Source organism: Convolutriloba macropyga, chromosome 6 (assembly GCF_964194025.1).
Source record: "Convolutriloba macropyga chromosome 6, txConMacr16.3, whole genome shotgun sequence".
NCBI classification, from domain to species: Eukaryota; Metazoa; Xenacoelomorpha; order Acoela; family Convolutidae; genus Convolutriloba; species Convolutriloba macropyga.
This window is the reverse complement of record NC_134473.1, coordinates 14485341-14504366: the sequence shown is the minus strand read 5'-3', so window position 1 is coordinate 14504366 and position 19026 is coordinate 14485341. Positions and strand designations below refer to the sequence as shown.

At 35.3% G+C, this 19026-nt stretch overlaps 1 protein-coding gene across 1 annotated transcript in view; it reads left to right on the top strand.

The window, feature by feature from the left end:
- Positions 1-19026, top strand: part of LOC142340812 (uncharacterized) — a 123718-nt gene that overhangs the window by 94673 nt on the left and 10019 nt on the right. The window contains exons 14-16 of the mRNA XM_075391540.1: positions 4626-4860; positions 10655-10945; positions 11826-11929. Of these exons, the coding sequence (XP_075247655.1) occupies positions 4626-4860; positions 10655-10945; positions 11826-11929 (630 nt within the window). The remainder of the gene's footprint in view (positions 1-4625; positions 4861-10654; positions 10946-11825; positions 11930-19026) is intronic.

Sequence of the window (19026 nt, the reverse complement as noted above, 5' to 3'; positions counted from 1 at the left end):
TTTATCGCAAGTCATTTGTTGGGGAAGCAGCGACATTCTGTGTTACTGCAAATAACTTATCTGCAACTACTAAAAATTCATCGCACTGATTTAAAAGGGCTGGAGTCAATATAATTTGAAGAAAAGCAGCAAAAAATTACTTCCTAATCACTTTATTAGGAGAAAGAAATTCCAAAAGGTATTATTGTGAACAATTAAGAAATTGACGCAGTTTTTGGGTCATTTCGTGTGACAATTAAATGGCGGAAAATGGGAAAAGAAACACTGATTTGGAGCCACGTTTTGCGGACAAAAAAATTAGGTTCTGTCATAATTGCATCAGAAAAAGATGAGTGAAACAATTCCGCAGCCTTATTTTATGTTTCAAAGTAAAATCAATACCACTATAGTTTGAAAATTCCAATGTTATTCTGCGTCAAGTGTACCGATGGGCCGAAATGTGCTGAACAAAAAGAAATCTACTGAGAATTTAGTTCCTAGCCCCATTGAGTGGGTCGGAACAATCAAATCAACAACTTCAACATTGTTTTAAAATTATTATGGTACGTTAGTACCTTCATCATCGCTGATTCACCTGGATCATTCATTTTACCTTGTAAATTGACCTTATGTTCCTTAATTTTGGTAATGTCTACTTTTAATTGTTCATCCATCTCTAATCAACTTAATGATAGTTTTTAGTTCTGATCTTGCGTCTGTTCAAATATGAGTGTAAACAAGTCTATATAATCATTCATGCCGTGTCATGTCTTAGTTGAAATCTTCCAATTGGTTATTCACTTCTTAAACTATCTTTCTTGACATCCATTTCAAATTCAAATCTTCAATCTCTGTTGTCTCTGAATTGGCTATCAGCCAATCAAATCAGGCATTGAATGTAAAGCAGTGATTTGCCTCGCAAATAAAACCAATTTCCCCAAATCAACAATTTTCCCATAAATACTAGATTTTAACGGCACGGTAGTCAGCACGTGAAGGAGGATAAACACCATTGTCCATAGAACACTTCCGGGATAAGACGAAAACCGAACCACCTGTTCGATGGGAAAAGTGGCGGTCTCATGTTAACCAAAATTCCTCGCTGGGGAAGAGCAAAAATTGGGTGTTCTGCTCCAAAATAAACCGGTGGCTCTGCGAATGCAACCCCAACCACAATTCAATCAGCAAATCGAAGATCAGAGGGAGGCAATGAAGAGAGAAAGAAAAACTTTAAGTGCTCAACTATGATTTTCAGTGGAACTGAACTAACAAAAAGCTAAAGAAGCAGAAATTTTATGATGTTAAAGTCTTTGGGATCCATTCGATCAAATATATGTTTTGCTACTAAATTTCAGTATTGTCTATTGAGGTAGACAAATTTTTTAACCAAAATGACCCACAAGCAACAATCAACGTATCAAAAACACTCGAATTGTAGAAAAAGAAGAAGAAGAAGCCTTCAGAAGACCCGAAAAAATTATTTTTGATTTACCTTATTTTTATGAGAAAAGGGGAAAAACTTCGCTGAAAGATTGCGAAATATTAAAGGAATTAAAAAAAACTGCAGTTTTAAAGACTGCGAATAGGAAGAAATACACGATATAATCATAAAAACCATATCCGTCGCTGTCATACAACGCAAATTGCTTGACGAGACAAGAGAGCGTGAAAGAGCCTGCAAGCAGCCAAAAAACAGCAAGTGGGATAACAGAAACAGTTAAGATTAAACAGCGCGACGCAAAACACTACCACCAGTGTCCAGGATAAAAATGTATTTCCCTCTGCGAATCGGCAACAAGTCAATATTCAAAAGTTGGAGGGCGAAGTTCAAAAAATCAGTGCCAAAATTGCGGAAAATCTTATCAGGCTAATCAAAAACAAACGTTCATTGCTGTGGGAAAAAAGCAACAAACGTTGGTTTATTTAATCACTGTGCAAAATGTGAGGAAAAATCTGTGTAAACAAAAAATAACATATAGAAAATTTTGAAATTGACAACGAGAACATTGAAGAATAAGTTAAAAACACTGATAAATACAGCACAAAGTGCAACTCGTCCGATGAGAGCTGCGTACTAATGAGTGATTCGACGGAAATGTCCCTCAAAACATGCAAACGAATATACCCAATGTTCAATTGTCATTACTACTACATTGAGGAAGTGTAGCCTCAATTGTAACACAAAACCTAGCAAGCACAATTCGGAAACGAGTGGCCAGCAGAACGACAAATATCAAACACTTCCCAAACGAACCCTTTAAAACGCGAGGCACGTTAATAGCACCAATCGAAAGCAACAATTGGTCCAGAAACAAATTAACATAATTTTTTTTGAAAAAAATATATAATACTGTGATCACTGATTGGAGAAATCTGTTTCAGGCCCTTTTAACGTTCATAGCACAACATCAAACAATCAAACTAAAAAACTCCACCAAAATCAATGTCCAAAATACACTTCCATAAAATTTATTAAGCACGTCGTGAAAAAGGCCGAAAAATCTCGGTAATAATTTGGTCTAAAATTTCTAAGCAGAGCTTGGAAATTTATTAGATCGTGGACAAATGGAAAAACTAATTTCTGACAAAAAGCATTGATCGCCATATGTCAATACTGTGAAGAAAGACGGTCCACAAAAGTCAGCACTAATTTCAATGTCATGTCTGAATATATACATCAAGAAGAAAAAGTACCAAATGCCCTATGCTAATAGTCTGTTACAATTAAGAGCAAATGCGGAGCAAAACAAACTTTACTTTACAACGCTTGATTTGCTATACGCATAAGGCCAGTAAAATCTTATCCTGAATTCCCCAGGGGATTTTCAAGGTATTTAGTGATGATATGACCGTCGCATAGAGATGCAAAACGGGTTTTTACGGAATAACAGTGAAGATGACCGGGCTCTAAATTCAAATTGACAACACATTAATTGGTCAGACAAACACTATGTTTTGTTTTTAGACGATTTATTAGAGATAGCAGCGCAACGTCAATCAAATACATTACCTTAGCTAGAAACAGCCTAGAAATGTTAGACGAACAAAATATTTGATTAAAATCATTCGAAAAAAAAAACAAATGTTTAAAGTAGATTGAGTAAAAAGTAGTTTTAGACCTTTAGAGTTAAAATCGAGTAAAATATAGATCCTTAAAACCACAGATTCACTGATAAAACTGAGATCTTTAATTGGGTCTGTTCGTCATTTAGGTACACTCAAACCAGATCTTGCTCAATTATGCCACCAACTACCACCATTTTTGAAAAATTCAGAACAAAATTTTTGAACTCAAGAACAATTTTATTGAAATAAAAAAATCAAAAATTTGATAACAGGGCTAATGAAATTTGATAACGATGGGTAGAAAGCGGTTTTATTGCGTCATATTTTTATAATTCTGTTGATACTAGAGACAGTGTAAATGAATTCAAGTTACTAGGATTCGTTTATGTCTTCTAATATTGTAAGTTTTATTTGTACGGACAGAAATTCACAAAGATCACTGAACACCGACCCCTGTTGTCCATAATGAAGGAACATAAGTCCATTAAGTCATTCAATAGTGATTACCACGTTGAGTTGATAGACTCTTAACAATTATTTTTGAATTAGAGCAGCTACATGGCACTGGTTGACTATACAACCCACGAAAGGAATCAATTATCAGCTAAAATTAGGAACTACGATAGGAAATTTATAGTTGCCATACTTGACTTCAAACATCGCAGCGCGAAACGCTTTTTACTGAATCAGAGCAACTATACGCCCTTCGCGCTGCAAATCAAACCATATTTTTAGCGAGAAACGAAAATGCCACTCCGCAAGCTTGACGCAACAAAAAGTTTCTACATAAGCAGACTATGGAGCAAATATAAAGTTGTTAATTTGCACTCAAGGAATGAACAACCATATAATGAATATTGAAAAAATCACACCATCAAGTAAGTCAGCGCTATTCAGTCTGCTATTCCTAGTTTGAAAGGAATAGCAGACTGAATAGGAGAAAAATGTGTCCCCTCCGTTTCGAAAGCGGAAATTGTTTTCACCTGTATTATTCACATTTCCTTTCTAACTTACCTCTTCCATAATTTTGTTTATGTCTGCTTTTAATTGTTCATCTGTCTCTTTTTTTTCTATAATAAAAATTTTTAGTTCTCATCTGTCTGTTCACGTTTGAGTGCAAAAAAAAAATCTTCTGTTCAGCAGTTATTCATATCATTTCATCTCTTTGTTGTAATCTTCCAAATTGGATTAATCTTTCGTTGAACGTAGTTATCTTTTGTAGTTGTCGTTCTTGATATCTATTTGAATTTCAAATCTTCATCTGTTGTTTTCTGTTTATTGGCCAACCGCCAATGAAATCAAGTATTCAATGTAAAGCATTGATTTGTTTGCCAGTCAAACCAATCAAACAACTTGTAAAATAGCTTGATTCGCACCGCGAATCAACATTTTTTTTCTCTTTCATACTTACTGTGTGCCTCATTTAACGTGCAAATGAAAATCAGATCTTGATCAGTTTTATCGTTTTCGGTTTTTGCTAATTGCTGTTTCAAATTGAGAAAGCAATTGTGTTACAATTTTTCTTTTTGAAATTTTTTCGTAAATTTTAAAAATAATTTACAAGCGTTTTTCATTTGTAGGGATGCAACAACAGTCTGCTCGATCGTCGGTGGTCCGGATGATCTTCTGCATAATGCGGGATCGTCACTTGATATCATTATTGAGGAAAAAGAAGGATCTGGTGTGTCTGGACCTAGCAATTCTCTGCCGGAAGATACCAACTACACTGAACCGGAAGTTGAACACGATTACAATGACCCAGAAGTTGACCATAATTCGAGACTGCTGTCTGAAAACAATTCAAAATCGATTTTTGTAAGCTTAACTTTCCGCCTTTTCCTAAAGTTTTAGATAAAAACACACGATAAAAAACAGATGTACTTTTAAAGCCAAATAGTTGGTGCTGTTGTTTTGAGTTCTTACCGTAGCGCTGACTATACCATCAGATAAGTGCAAGAGCTACCCTCTCATTGTATTTTAACAAATACCCAGGTTGAGGTCCAGACCAAAATTGGTTCATGATCAGACCTAGTCGAGCGCACAACCGTGTGTTCCCAGACCGAAATTACAGGGTCTGGAAGGAAGTTCGAGCGCACTAAGTCTGGACGATGGTCTGGAGATGGTCTGATCAGAGGTTTTTTAGTCTGAAAAGTCTGATCATAGGCGGATTCGCGCGCACTTGGGTCTGATCAGAGGCGACTTCGAGCGCAATTGGGTCTGATCATAACCTCTTCGAGCGCACTTTCGTCTGATCAGAGGCAAATTCGAGCGCAATTGAGTCTGATCAGAAATGTTTTCGAACGCAATTGGGTCTCATCTGGGACCATTTCGAGCGCATTATTTTTCTGACTTTTTTGTTTTTTTTTACTGAGAGATGTTGGCTCTGCCAAGAGGCAGCCATAAAGCAGCGTTCCGATCAGAGACTCATCTAAAGTCCGATAGCTCTGATCAGAAAAAAGGAGTCCAGCTGATAGCAGAGGCCGGTCCCCTTCAGAGGAAATTTTGATTAACTAGAGACCACGACATGTCTTATGGAAAGCTGTCTAAACTCATTCATTGAGTCAGAAATATAAACTAAACGGTACACTAAAAAAATTTGTTCTCAACGGTTGGTTTCGTTTTCTTTAGCAAAACTTTTATAGTTAATTTATCCTTTGATGAATTAAATACTGCAAACATCAATTTTTTTGAAATGAATATATTATAGCAAAATTAGGAGATTTTTTTTATAAGTAAAATCTTTCTCTGACCAGATTATTTCGAGCGCACTGTGAGTCTGATCAGAACCGGTTCCAAGCGCAGTTCAGTCTGATCATAAATGGCTGCATAGGCAATTGGGTCTGGCCAAAAAAGCTTCGAGCGCAACTGGGTCTGATCATAACCTCATCGAGCGCAATTGAGTCTGAATATAGTCTGATTAAGGTCTGGGCAATGGTCTGAATTTGAGTCTGGATCATGGTGTTAAGATGGTCTGATCATAGTCTGTTTATAGTCTGGACAATGGTCTGAATTTGGGTCTGATCATAAGCGCACTATAGTCTGGACAGTGGTCTGGGTTCGGTCTGATCAGAAGACATTTTCGTCTGGAAGGTCTGATCAGAGGTAACTTCGGTCTGGAAAGTCTGATCAGAGATCATTTTGGTCTGGAAGGTCTGATCAGAGTTAACTTCGGTCTGGAAAGTCTGATCAGAGGTCATTTCAGTCTGCATAGTCTGATCATAGCTCAAATTGGGTCTGGACCTAAACCTGGGATGCGCCAAATTTGACAACGGTTTTTCAAACCAGGTCAAGTTTTGATTTTAGCTTTGGTTTAATTAAGATCACAGTTACTACAAAAAATTTGACTAAGGGGACTATCATACTTGCGGACTTCTCATACTTTTCTAAAAATATTATTAAAGCCCTGTCAAAAAAGAGTAGAAACAAAGCCAGGTACCTTTCTTAGATGTCCCATATCTTGAACACTACTGAACAGCTTTAAACATGTGTCAAGCCAAAAACTCTCTATGATTGCTGATGAGATCTTTGTGAGACATGATAATGACATACCATTAAGTGTTTACAGACGACACTTCACAACTTTTCACCAGGTAAAAACACCGTTGAAATCATGTATCTGAAAACAGCCCTAGTCAAAAATAAAAATCTTTATTTGCAAGATTCTTGCGTGATTATCTTTTTGCTAGAAAAAACGGCCCAATCTAAGAAGAAAAAATCAGTGCAAAAAACAAAAGGGCCGTGTTCTGGTTCCTAATTTATCCTACGACATATGTTCAAACTGAAAAAATTTTGAAGCTTCAACAATTGAATGTAAAAAATTCAAGAGACACCGCTTTGCAAGAGCATGCACGTAATTTTTGCAAGAAAAGGAATTTTTTGCAGTAAATGTTTGCCGAAAAAATCTGGGTCTTTTTGTGCAAAAATTTTGCATGACTAATTTATTCTCCGGAAGAATCTTGCAAGATTAGTTGTTTTTGCGATAAATTTTGCAAGATAAGAGAAAAAAAGAGATGTCAGACAAAGAGAAGGTAAATCAAGCATCGTGTTCTTTTTCTTCAAAAAATTTCACGCCAGAATCAATCCTACCAGACTTGAGTCTCACATCCTTTCAGCGCTGAACCAGCACTTCTCAGAAAAAAAATTTTGAAGTTCGGAAATATTGCATCTTCGGAATATTTTAAGTTTCTTCATGTGCAGTTTTTCTTCATTATGATTACTTTGGGGTCAAATCGAACGGGCTAAACTTATCCTCTATAGTCTGAAAATTACTTATACCCCAAAATGAAGTCTGCGCAGAGTAATGTCATACTTTCGTAGCTTATATCTGGTAAATACTATAGTAGTATACACACTCTTTATACTCAAGCTAGTTTTTAGGCAATTACCACAAAATCCATTCAGCTTAGTGGCTACGACTTGCTATGCAAATGAATTGAAACAAGTACCCACGCGAAAGATAGAATTGCATGTAAAGCAAACCTTGTCTTGTTTTACGCTGAACCTACTGTTTATCTGGCATTAAATTTTACTCAAAAATCAAGACTAGTCAGGTTAGCTAGACATGAACAGAGTGCTGGCTATCCATAAAAACAGAATGTCCAGAGACTGATTCGGCGCTAATTTGCTCTGCCACAAACCTCCGAGTTTTCTCGAATCTTTTTGTCAAAAATATCGAATTCCAAAGTTTTTCAATATTCGTGCAGCATTAAAAATAAAATAAAACAATAATTTTCCCTTAGAAACCCGAGCAGTAATCTATGAATCCAATACGAGTAACCCGTATTCAAGCTCTGTGCCGCTCAACTTCTCCATGTTTTACTTATTGGTCCTAAAGTGTTCAAATTTGCCCTGGTAATCCTATTTGCCAGATGATTGATATTCAAAATCTGTGATTAGAAAGAATCGAAATACGGCAAAAAACAATGACGTTGTCCAATCAACAATATTTTTTAAAACGCTTGAATTCCAATTAACTTCAATTGAGTTTTTTTGTTGATCGGAAGGCAAAATTTTGTGTTAATAGATTTAAATGCTAAAGCAATTTCATTGATTCACTCTTTTTATATATAGATCTATCTAGAAATCCAATGTATTTGTGACCCTTGAACTTATATATCATTCCTTAAATGTCTTACTTTAAAAAAATTATATTTCAAAAAATTCTTGACAACCGTATCCAAGACCATAAAATTTCATGGTACATGTAAGAAGCATGAATGTGCATGCTCTTGTATATGGTTGCCAAGAAACCACGAACTCGAAGTTTTTTCAAAGCTTCAGCAGATACCTTTCACAACCACAATATTTCAGAGGCACTTATTTTACGCTTTTTTGGCCTTACATTGAAATTTCGTAAGTCAGGTATATGGTTGCCAAGTTTTCCTGGTTACCATACATGACTTGGACCTTCCAGACCGAATTGACCTCTGATCAGACCGAACCCAGACCATGGTCCAGACTATAAAGACTGTGATCAGACCTTCCATACCGAATTGACCTCTGATCAAACCGAAATCAGACCATGATCCAGACTATTGTGCGCTCGAACCGCTTTCCAGACCCTGTAATTTCGGTCTGGGAACACAGGGGTGTGCGCTCGATTGGGTCTGATCATAGCTCAATTTGGGTCTCGACCAACACCTGGGTTGTAAACATGCTTGCCTTTTTATGCGAAAATTTTGCTTGACGCTTTGCCTTTTTGACTCGAATACTCCTTGACCATTTGAGTGACTTTTTAACACTTTAAAAATAACGTAATAGCTTTCCAGCCTTAAAATTTTTTAAACTACGCTGTCTCGAAATTTATTTGCCCACGTTTGTCGTTCCTGAGCGAGTAGCCCCAAGTCAGTCGTTTTATATTTATAAGTCTCAATCTGGTTAGATAAATATTTGCAATGTACTATATTAGTTGCATAAAATTCTTAAATTATCCACCTCAAAGCTGCTGGATGTAGTTAAAGCTACTGTTTTACCGTTGCATTGATTACGCTTAGGTTGATACTTATAGAGATTTTCCCGTTCACTGACAAGATGTTCTCAATTACACGATTAACCCCAATTAATTAAGATATTAACTAGCTTCAGAAAAATTTGAGGTCATTCGAGGAGCAGACTAAGCCTCTTCGTCGGTCATCTTGTTCGCGAAAAACGCGTCACTGTAAAGTGCGACCTGGATAGCATAATAATAGTTGCGCTGATTCAGTCTCCATAGCTCAGCCAATAGTGAAATAAATAAAACACAGCAACATGGCCCATAAATAACGCAGTTTTTGCTCTAAAGTATTAGTTAGAGTAGCTCTCACTTTTAATATTCTTGTCAGTGTAAACTAGGTCGACCAAAATTTTGGTGGTGCAAAACGACTTTTATGAATGGCTTGGGATCAATCACGGAAAAGATTTTAGGGTGCATTGTTACTGTTTTTCTGGAAAGAATTTCAAAGTATAAACCTCAATTTTTCTGTGTCGACTCTCAGGTACGCAAAAACTTAACTCTGACTATTCACTTTTTGAACTCTGTCGTTTCAGGTGAGCACAAATCAAGTCTCAAGTTTCATTGCCTGGCAAAAATCAAAAGTTCAAGAGGGTATTTGTTGTTTTGCAGACAACAGTGACAATACCTCTTTAATCATTTTTCACTTTCACTCAATTGTAATTATAATGAATAACAAGTACATTAATCGTGTACATAATATAGGGAACTTGCCTGATGTAAAAAATTGAGAAATGAGAGAGGACTGATTGACAAATGAGAGAGGATTAAAGATTTAAAACCATCCAGAAGTGCTTCAAAATGTATATGGTTTCTTACCAGTTACAGTGAGAAAATGGCAGCGGTCCTTTTTCTTAAAACAAAATTTAGATGTGCATCGAATGACATTTTTGAGTCAAGGAGTATTCGTAAACAACGACAGCTCTCAGCAGATTTCATGATTTTCTTTTTAAATGTAATTTTTGGTTCTACTTCATCCCTGGCAGAAAAATACAGTAGCGCTGTTTTCTCAGCATTCAAACGCAGCTGCTGTTCTTCTACGTACTTGTCTGTCTCCAAAGAATTTTTTTCCATGGTTTTTCATTTTTTTCTACTGGTTCATATTGACATAAAATAATAGCATCCTCTGCGCATTGTAAAAACTCAGTCACCTTTAATTTTTTTGGCGAAATCGTTATTGTATAAAACAAAAATTAGTGATCCTAAAACTGTGCCTTGGGGTACTCCATGATCAACGAAATCTTTTTGACCTCTTGGAGTCTATTTTAACGCATTGTGATTTTTCTTCGAGAAACAATTTTTTTGAAAAATTACTTTTCTGTTAAGATCAACCCTAGTTTAGAAATCTTATTTTTTAAATATACGATGTTGTTTGTATCGTCAGCTTTTTTCTCATGAAGACGGCAAAAGACCGAATATTTTTCTTTCGGCATTGTCGTTTTTGTTCATAATTATAACAACCTAAGTTAAACAAATGAGAAATGAGGTATCGTCGTTCTTAAACTTGAGAGAAATTCGCTATAGCCATTTTGTAGCAAAATTAATATTTCTATTTCCCAATTTATGTGGCTCAATTGCGATTCTGATATTCACAGTTTTTCCGCTCTTTTTTCTTTATAGATGTGTGCCGAAAATCTAGAAGAGCTGTTGGGGCTTCAATTTGACGGAGTTGGGTTGGAAACATCGAATTTCAACGAAGAAAAGGCCGTTCTGAACAATCCCACAGAGTTCACGAACCAAAAGTCGCAAGATAAGCCCGGGCAATCTTCGAAATCTCCAAGTTTTGACACTGCTGAAAAAAACAATGATCTCGTTATGCAAAATAAAGGAAACAACGACGTCACGAGGGCAGCAAAAATTATTGTCTGCAAATTACGAGAAGTCGCTCAGATCTCAAGTGCCACCCCAAATGTTAGTTTAATTGATTAAAAGCAATCAAACGGAGGAAAACAATTGTTTTAGTTCCTCGGAAAATTCTAGCGGGCAAGTAATTCTTACGCGCCCAGGCGCACGTACTTTTTTGACATAGTAAAGTGCTATATAACAACACCTAATTGTAATTGGGTGCATAAAAACACTGGGGGGGGGGGGGGGGGGGGGGGAGGGGGCGAAACAGAATAGTTCTAATATCTGTTGTATTGAGCTGACATTTAATTGAGACTTAATCTAAATTATATTCTTGATTACACTGCATTTCTGCTTCACGTGTTTAAAAAAGCAGCGAAACCGACGCAAAAATGAATATTTTAGTCGTTTTTTTTCTGTTTCATCGGTTTTGGATTTAAAGTGTGTCGGTTATTGTCAGTTAGTATTGATGATCATCGGTTTCTTCGTTTTCGTCGATTATTATTATAAAATAATGGGTAATGTGAAAATATGTTACCAGGTACCTGTATTCAAGTCTAAATGCAAGTCTTATAGTATAGTTGGTAGGTATAAAAGCAAGCCTTGCAAGTCTGTCAATTTGTCCAGGGCTTAGATTTAGACATGGCAAAACTTTGCCGAGGGAAAAGATTTACATAATAATGCGCTGAAATGCGTTGAACTGCTTTGAAATGCGCTGGAACTTTGTGAGAACTAAGTTGAATTTTTTCTGAAAAATCAGCGCATTTCTTACATAGTTTTCGGAAAATTTCTCGCGACCCGGGCTAGACATGCACACTACTGACAAGAGTAAAATTTAACAAGATCATAGTTCTGAATCAGTACTGAATCAGTACTGAAATTAGACTTACCCAGAACAGATATCTACTTGCCGTTATGGTTAATATGAGTTTACTTAATGTTCCAGGCTGGAAAGTGTTTGGAACAGGCTGTGACTGACATTTGTACAAACACAATGCTCATTGTGTCGTTTGCCCGAATTGTGGCCAGACTGTGTTTGGATCAGAGAAAGTAAGAAATGCTTTTCTTAAGTTCGCTTGCTATTCCCCCAATTTGAAATTCAAAACTGTTCAATTTAAACGGCTACAGGATTTATGACTGGCGTTTGCTATCGCTTTTTTTTCAAAAAAGCAGTAGATTTTTTTTACACTTAAAATCATAAAAGAAATAGCTTGAATTAATGCAAAAACACTGATTGGTTGTTTTGGTAGTTTTGCCACATTCAATGTTTTGGGAACATATGCAAGTTCAATCCTTCAGGATCACTATCCACTGATAATAAAGACTAACAGATCTAAATGTTTGTTTTTTGCGCTATTATATAATCTTTTTTTTAAAAAAAATTTCTAATAACTAATAATTTGTTATTATCGAGGCTTCACAGAAAAAAAAATCAGCATCTGTTTGATTTTATTTTTACTATGTTTGCAATTTCAATTTTGATTCATATACGGAGGTTTTAAAATAACAAAATCTCCAAAAATTTCAAAAATAAATTCCGTAAAAAATGTCACCAAGAGATAAGATGAGACATTTTCAATGAAACGCAAAAATTAGTTTGGATCTCAGACTATTTAAAAAGTGACTGTATTCAAGGGCAACCTAAATAGTAGGGTTAGATCAGCATAACAAGCAAAACTCAACACTACAATAAAAAACAGTGCAAGCTATTTGTTCATAATCTGTTCGGACGATATGCAAGGTAAAAACTTTAATTGATAAGTGAATATCGCACAACGCCAAACTCAGCCTTTAACTACTCCACTATAAATAAATCAATTCCGCAACGTAAGTACTGATTACGATATCAACTTAAAAATTATATCAAATTCTTTTAAAAGTTGGTTAGCAATTAACTCTGATGTTGGTATAAACAATTCGATCAAAATTCGAAACGGCCTAGAACTTTTACTTGACATCAAACTGCAAAAGAAAACTTACGCCGCTCAAATTTATTCACATTATATGGACATCTACATCTACAACCAAACAAAGGTTGTAATTTGATATAAGACTAACACCACTAGCGGCATAAATGGAGTGAAAACTGCTTACAATGAGATTGAATTCAAAAACTGTGCCTATTGAAATCTCATTTTGAGGTTTATTGAAGCTCGATTCCTTTTAGCGGTTAATATGTTTTGTGGTCCTAAGTTAACCTATATAGCAACTTACCCTTTAGATTAACTTCAACTTGTTATAAAGAGGTTGAATTGATACTCTCCAGATTTTTTCCGATAATCAAAGTTTCTAATTGAGAAAAAACCTAATACGAAATAGAAGATTAATTACGCTCACTAGGTTTATTGAAACATTGCTTAGTTTCCATTCAGAAGCCAAAGAGTTTTTAATCTAAAAACTTTTTGGTTCCACGAAAGGGTTTTTAATTGCACTTGAAATACGCTTATCAATCGTAAAAATTAGACAAACTGTAAGAACAGTATGTTATAAGGCTAAACAAAATTAAAAGTTTCGCTCTATCCAATCACAAAATTTGTTTATTTCAAGCCAGAAACATTTGTGAGTCATCAAAGCTTAGCAACTTGTCACATGGACCGACAGAGTAAGCAGTAAGAAAACGATAAGATACAATTTGCAAATATACGGTTCAGAATGTAGGCTGCAAAAAAGTCAAATTGGGATAGATTTGAAATCGCTAAAACAAAAGTGCTGTATAATGTTTTTGTTGTCAAAAGAGGGAGAACAGCCTATTTATTTAATTGGTCGATAGACCGGGCACTGGAAATCAAATTGCTGCTCAATCTCATGTGTAGAGTGCCAAATTCAATAACTAACGAAGATCTAACGGATCAACAATGAAGCACCAGCGAGGTAAATCTAATTGCGCAAGTCAACAAAAAGATTGAAGTGCCAACATTGGTCACTTTAAACAATCTATGAAAAATTGAACAGTGATCAAGCATCAATCAGGTGAACAATAGTAAGTAATTGGAGGGCTTTAATAGGGAGTGAATGGGACAAGAAACAAGAGTTATCAAGATTTAGTCTATTTGTTGGCAAAAAACAAGTCTGTGACCGACTTTGGCAACGAAGTTTATCTATCAACAGAATGTTCTCATCCTTGCGGACGATATCCGCAGGCTTTTAAAGCGCAGAATTTTTTTTTGATGAACAGCAGATTATAAGGCTAAACAACTTTGAAAGTTTCGGTCTATCCAATCACAAGTTTTGTTATTTCAAGCCAGAAACATTTGTGAGTCACTACTACCGCAAGCGAGGAATTGCAGAGCGAGATCAAACATTAATTGGCTTGCAGATCTAAAACCAAAACAATCAGCTCGCTATATATAGTTGGCCAAGCAACACTAGTCAAGAAGAAAACGGATGAAATTTTTTCCAGAGAACTATTCAATACAGTTGCTAAAACTTTATAGAGTCTAAATGCACCAAGCGCCAAAATACAGAAAATGATTAGAAGTTATCTTCAACAAAAGAAAGCCAAATTATCGGCAGGATCTTCCTTGAACAAAAATGAGCGCTTGCTTTGCTTAGGTCATTACAATCATTAAAACTAATGTAAACAAATCAATTTTAACACTTTAAGGAAAAAAGATGAACTGCCAAACAGCTTCCTAGGTTCCATTCCATTGTTTCCGAATACGGAAAAACTTGCTGAGATGAAAATTTTTAATAGATTTGTTTGCTTGATTACCCTTCGATATTCATAACGCGATGCGCTGGCTTTTTGAATCAAAGAAGTATAAAAAAACTGGACCTAATTACAATAAACGGTCTGAATGTAAATCCCGAAGTAATCAGTAATCATAACAAAAACAGCAATGACTTTAATAGAATATGATGTCCAATCTAATAACTTCAATCTTTATACTGATCAACAAAGATGAAAATTTGAAAACATTAAGAATATAAAAATTCAATTGAAATTGTGCGTTTTTTCATAATTCTGAGAAGGCGCGAAACCAGATCTATTCTCTACTGCATCAGCTGTATTGTGGTTTTCAGTTTCGGAAAAATTTGTTTAGTTGAATTAATCGGTCATTATGTAAAATTGCAATTAAGTTTGGCTCGTGTCCCTAGTGCACAGTCTAGAAAAAGAAACTATTTTAACAATAAGAGCATGCCTTGCAGTGAATGAAATCGATAGAATCTTGCAGAGAACCTTCCATCTCCCACCCTTCCCCCATCGCCCCGCACTCCTTCCCCCAACTTACCCCCACCTACCCCTATACCCCTACTCCTCCCTTCACCTAGCTATCCCCATCTAGCCCCCCCCCCCCAAACTACCCAAGTACTACCCACCTCCACAACCTATCTACCCACCCATCCCACCCAGCTCCCCCGCACCTAAAAAATTGTCGGCAGTTTTAAAACACTTTAATATGGTTTGTTGGGCTACTTTTGGTTTATTTTCTCTCGTCTATTTTGATGTTCTGATTTCGGTAAGGTTAGGTTAGAGATTATAATGCACGACGATTCGAGTCGTTTCCGGAATTCTACCGGCCATGTTTTAGCTAGTGCAAATTTTTTCATGACTACAATTTTGACTTCTTTCAGTTCAAACATTAACCTCTGATTTTTATTGTTGACTCTTTTTTCAAACACTGAACTTTAACATTTGCTTTTTTGTAATGCATAGTTATTAGGAACTGCTGATAATACTCAAGGTGAAGAGGTCAATTTGAAATTTTTTGATCCTATATAAGTCGCCCCTACTAATCTAAACAACAGACACCACCTAACTCCCCAAATCTACCCACACTTCCCCCAACTACCTACCTGTACCTACCTAAATCCCCACCCCCGCCCCACCTACCTATCTACCTGCAACCTTTTTGATCGCTTAATGAAAAGATATGACTTTCAGTCAAAATTTTGAGCTACTTTTGCCATTTTGAACTGTTGGATGCTTTTTAGTAATTTTTGTAGTCCTGTTCCATTCTTTATAGCATCTGGGGATCTTGTTTGGTTAAAAGTAGTTATTTTAGCAGTACATATTTGCTTCCAATTTAATAGATTTTATTTTTGATTTGTTTTGTTAAACCAAATTGGTGTGATTTTAACCAAAATTTTGCTTGTTTACGTCTTCTTTGTTAAAAGTTTTTGCTTTTTTCTTCTGAACTATTCTTTCTGCAAAAGTTTTCTTGTTTATTGTATAATCTAGCTCGTTTGGTAATGCAGTTCATTGTTTTATGCATTGCATTTTTCTGAGGAAATGTATATTATATTGCAAATTCTTTCCGATTTTAGCCTTTTCGCAGTTAATGAATGACGATTACTTGTATTGTGAGTTGTTTTTACAATAACGTCATGGGTGGTGCAACTTAGGATGACAACTTATCTGATAATTTTCCAGATATCATTTTTGGCCGTTCTCATGCTACTTTTCCTCTCTTATTGTTTTAAAAGGTTATGTACACTTAAATTGCAGTCTCCTTTATTCTTTCACTGGTTGGTTGGGACCTAAAGGAAAATGTACTTTGGGTTGATTCCGGAGTCTTCAGTCATGTTATTTCAAGATCTCTTCTGTTTTTTTTACGTCAATGAGAATTCACTTTAGAGTGGTGGTTTTAATAACGCTGGAGTTGTAGAGAGACCAAAAAACGAGTTGGTTTGAAGCGTGCTTGTTTTCAAAAGTACCTTAAAGTGGAGTTAGAAGTAGGTCTTTGAACAATTTTGGGGTTTTTGAAAGCGATTTCTTTTATCGTGCTCCAAATTGAATGCTGGTTTCAGTTTTTCTTCTCTTGATTTCAATTAAGGTAATACTTAAGTTTTCTAATGGCACCTATTTGAAATTAATTAATCTCATTGACGGGAAGCCAACATAAATGAATACACGGTGTTTGATCACATTTTAATAGTGTCTCTGTTCTCCTACCACCTAGTATCAATAATAACAGTATCTGTGATTGCTCATGAGGTACAAAGGAACCTATTTATTGAGTTTTGAGATTATTTGTTGTACTTTCTTTTCTCTTTTCGTTTCATATCACTACGGACAGATTGCCAATATCAAAATTTCAATCGATTTGTTTGTTTCAGTTGAGAGCTAATTCTCTCTATGACATTGTTTTTCATTCTTTTCAAGATATATACCAATTTTTTTTAGGTTTTTCGAATATTTTGGACTACTTTGTTTTCTTATCTTTTAGTCTCTGTAATGACAAGTCTCATTGGTTGCTAAAGATGCCTAAATAAAACTATTTAGCCATTTCACTTTCTAACTGTTGGTTTTTACTTGTACTCTTTTCATTCTCAATTTTTGTTTGTTTTTATTAGTAGTTCTTGGACTTATTACTATTTTATCAATTAACCTCATTGATGGGAGTTTTTATTGCTTGTTAGTGATTAATAGGTGAATGTGATTGATGACTTAAGCTCGCAGCAATCGTTTCTAAAATTATGACACCTGCTTTTACAAAAAAGATGTGATTTGTTTGTCTTAAGTGTTTTTGTTTTGCTCTTTTTACTTAGTCTCAACAACCAAAGTCAATTCTCATTGATCTTCCAGTGCGGCGTAGCTATAGTCCAAGCAAAAGTTTTTTTTTATCAATTATAAATTTTTCTGATATGTTTTGGTTAAAGCACCACTGGCTTTCAAAACTTCTAAATTTTGCACTTTCCTCTTTTGCTTCTTTTTTGCTTTGTCTGTCATTGATTCTCGTAACTTTGTTGTGCTTGTAATCAATCTAAGTACACAGAGAGTCAATTTGTCAAAATTCTTTCGTGTTTCTTAAAGCACTAAATGTTGGACAACGTTTTCTAGTAGTTTTTGTGCTTTCTCTTTTTTCTCGCAATTGGGTTCAGGGGCGTCGTTCACTCTCTTAGATTGTTGCTCCTGTTCACACAATTTCACACAATTATCATTGACTTTGATCATTAAAAACGGGATAAACAGGGTGGGCCCAGTAAGTGTTAAGTTTCATTAGAGTCTGTCAAAAGTTTAGAGTTGCTGTCATTGCCTTTTTTCAAGGTTTAATGGCCATGTTTAGAGTTATCTGCCCAAACTGGTGCATGTTTCTTTCTTTTTTATGACACATTTTCCTTTGTTCACTTTCATATGGACAATTTTCAGAGTTGTTTGTGGTCATTTGCTTGCCATAATGACCTTTATAACCTTTTTTTGAGCTGTACTTTTTGAATTTCTTTGAATGAAAAATGGTTTTTTTTCTGCCCCAACGTCCATAAAACTACACACAGGGCCTGATAGTAGGCTGCTGCATAGTTTTTAGTGGCAATGGAATTCAAAATATAAATGAAACAAATTTTTGCATTGTTTTGATAAATTTAGAATTCTTTTTTTAAAATTTTCGGAAAACTATTATCAAATTCCAAGTTTATCAACATTTATGAGCCAATAAAACTTTTTTAGGCTCCAAGATGCGTTAATGAAAGGGTTCTAGAGACAATGAAATCCTTCCGCGGTCTTTCGGCTATGCTTTTCAAATGATCTGCGCACACTTTTTTGGCTTCTTTGACGTCAATGAGAAGTAAAATTAGAGTGCTGGTTTTATTAACGTTGGAGTTGTAAAGATACGTGAAAAACCGGTTGGCTTGAAGCCTAATTTTCTTCAGGCAATCTGTAAAATGGAGTTAGAAGTAGGTGTATGAACAATTTTGAGGTGTTGGAAAGCGAATTTTTTTCCTCTTGCGGCAGTTTGACTGCTAGTTTTAGGTTCTTTTCTCTTGAATGCTATTAAGTAATTACTTATGTTTTGCTATGGCGCCTGTTTGATTTGAATTAATCTAATTGACGTGCAGCTAACGCTTTTTCAAATTTGACATTATTTGTTGTCACAGAGTGTAAAGGAAAATACAATGTTTGACCATTTTATCATTATAATATTTTTAATATTATCATAATAATAGTATCTATGTTTGCAAATGAAGCACAAATGAACCTAATTAGATTTTTGAGTTTGTGGCTAGTGGTGGTTTTGAAGACTCTTACATTTTTTTTGTTCGCAACATATTTTAATTGATTGTCCAGTGCGGCGTAATTATAGAACCAGCGAATGGTATTTTATTTCTTTTAAAATATATTTAGAGTGGAGTTAGAAGTAGTTATTTGACCTTTTTTAGGGTTTATGAAAACAAATTTTTTCCCGTGCTGCAATTTGACGGTTCTA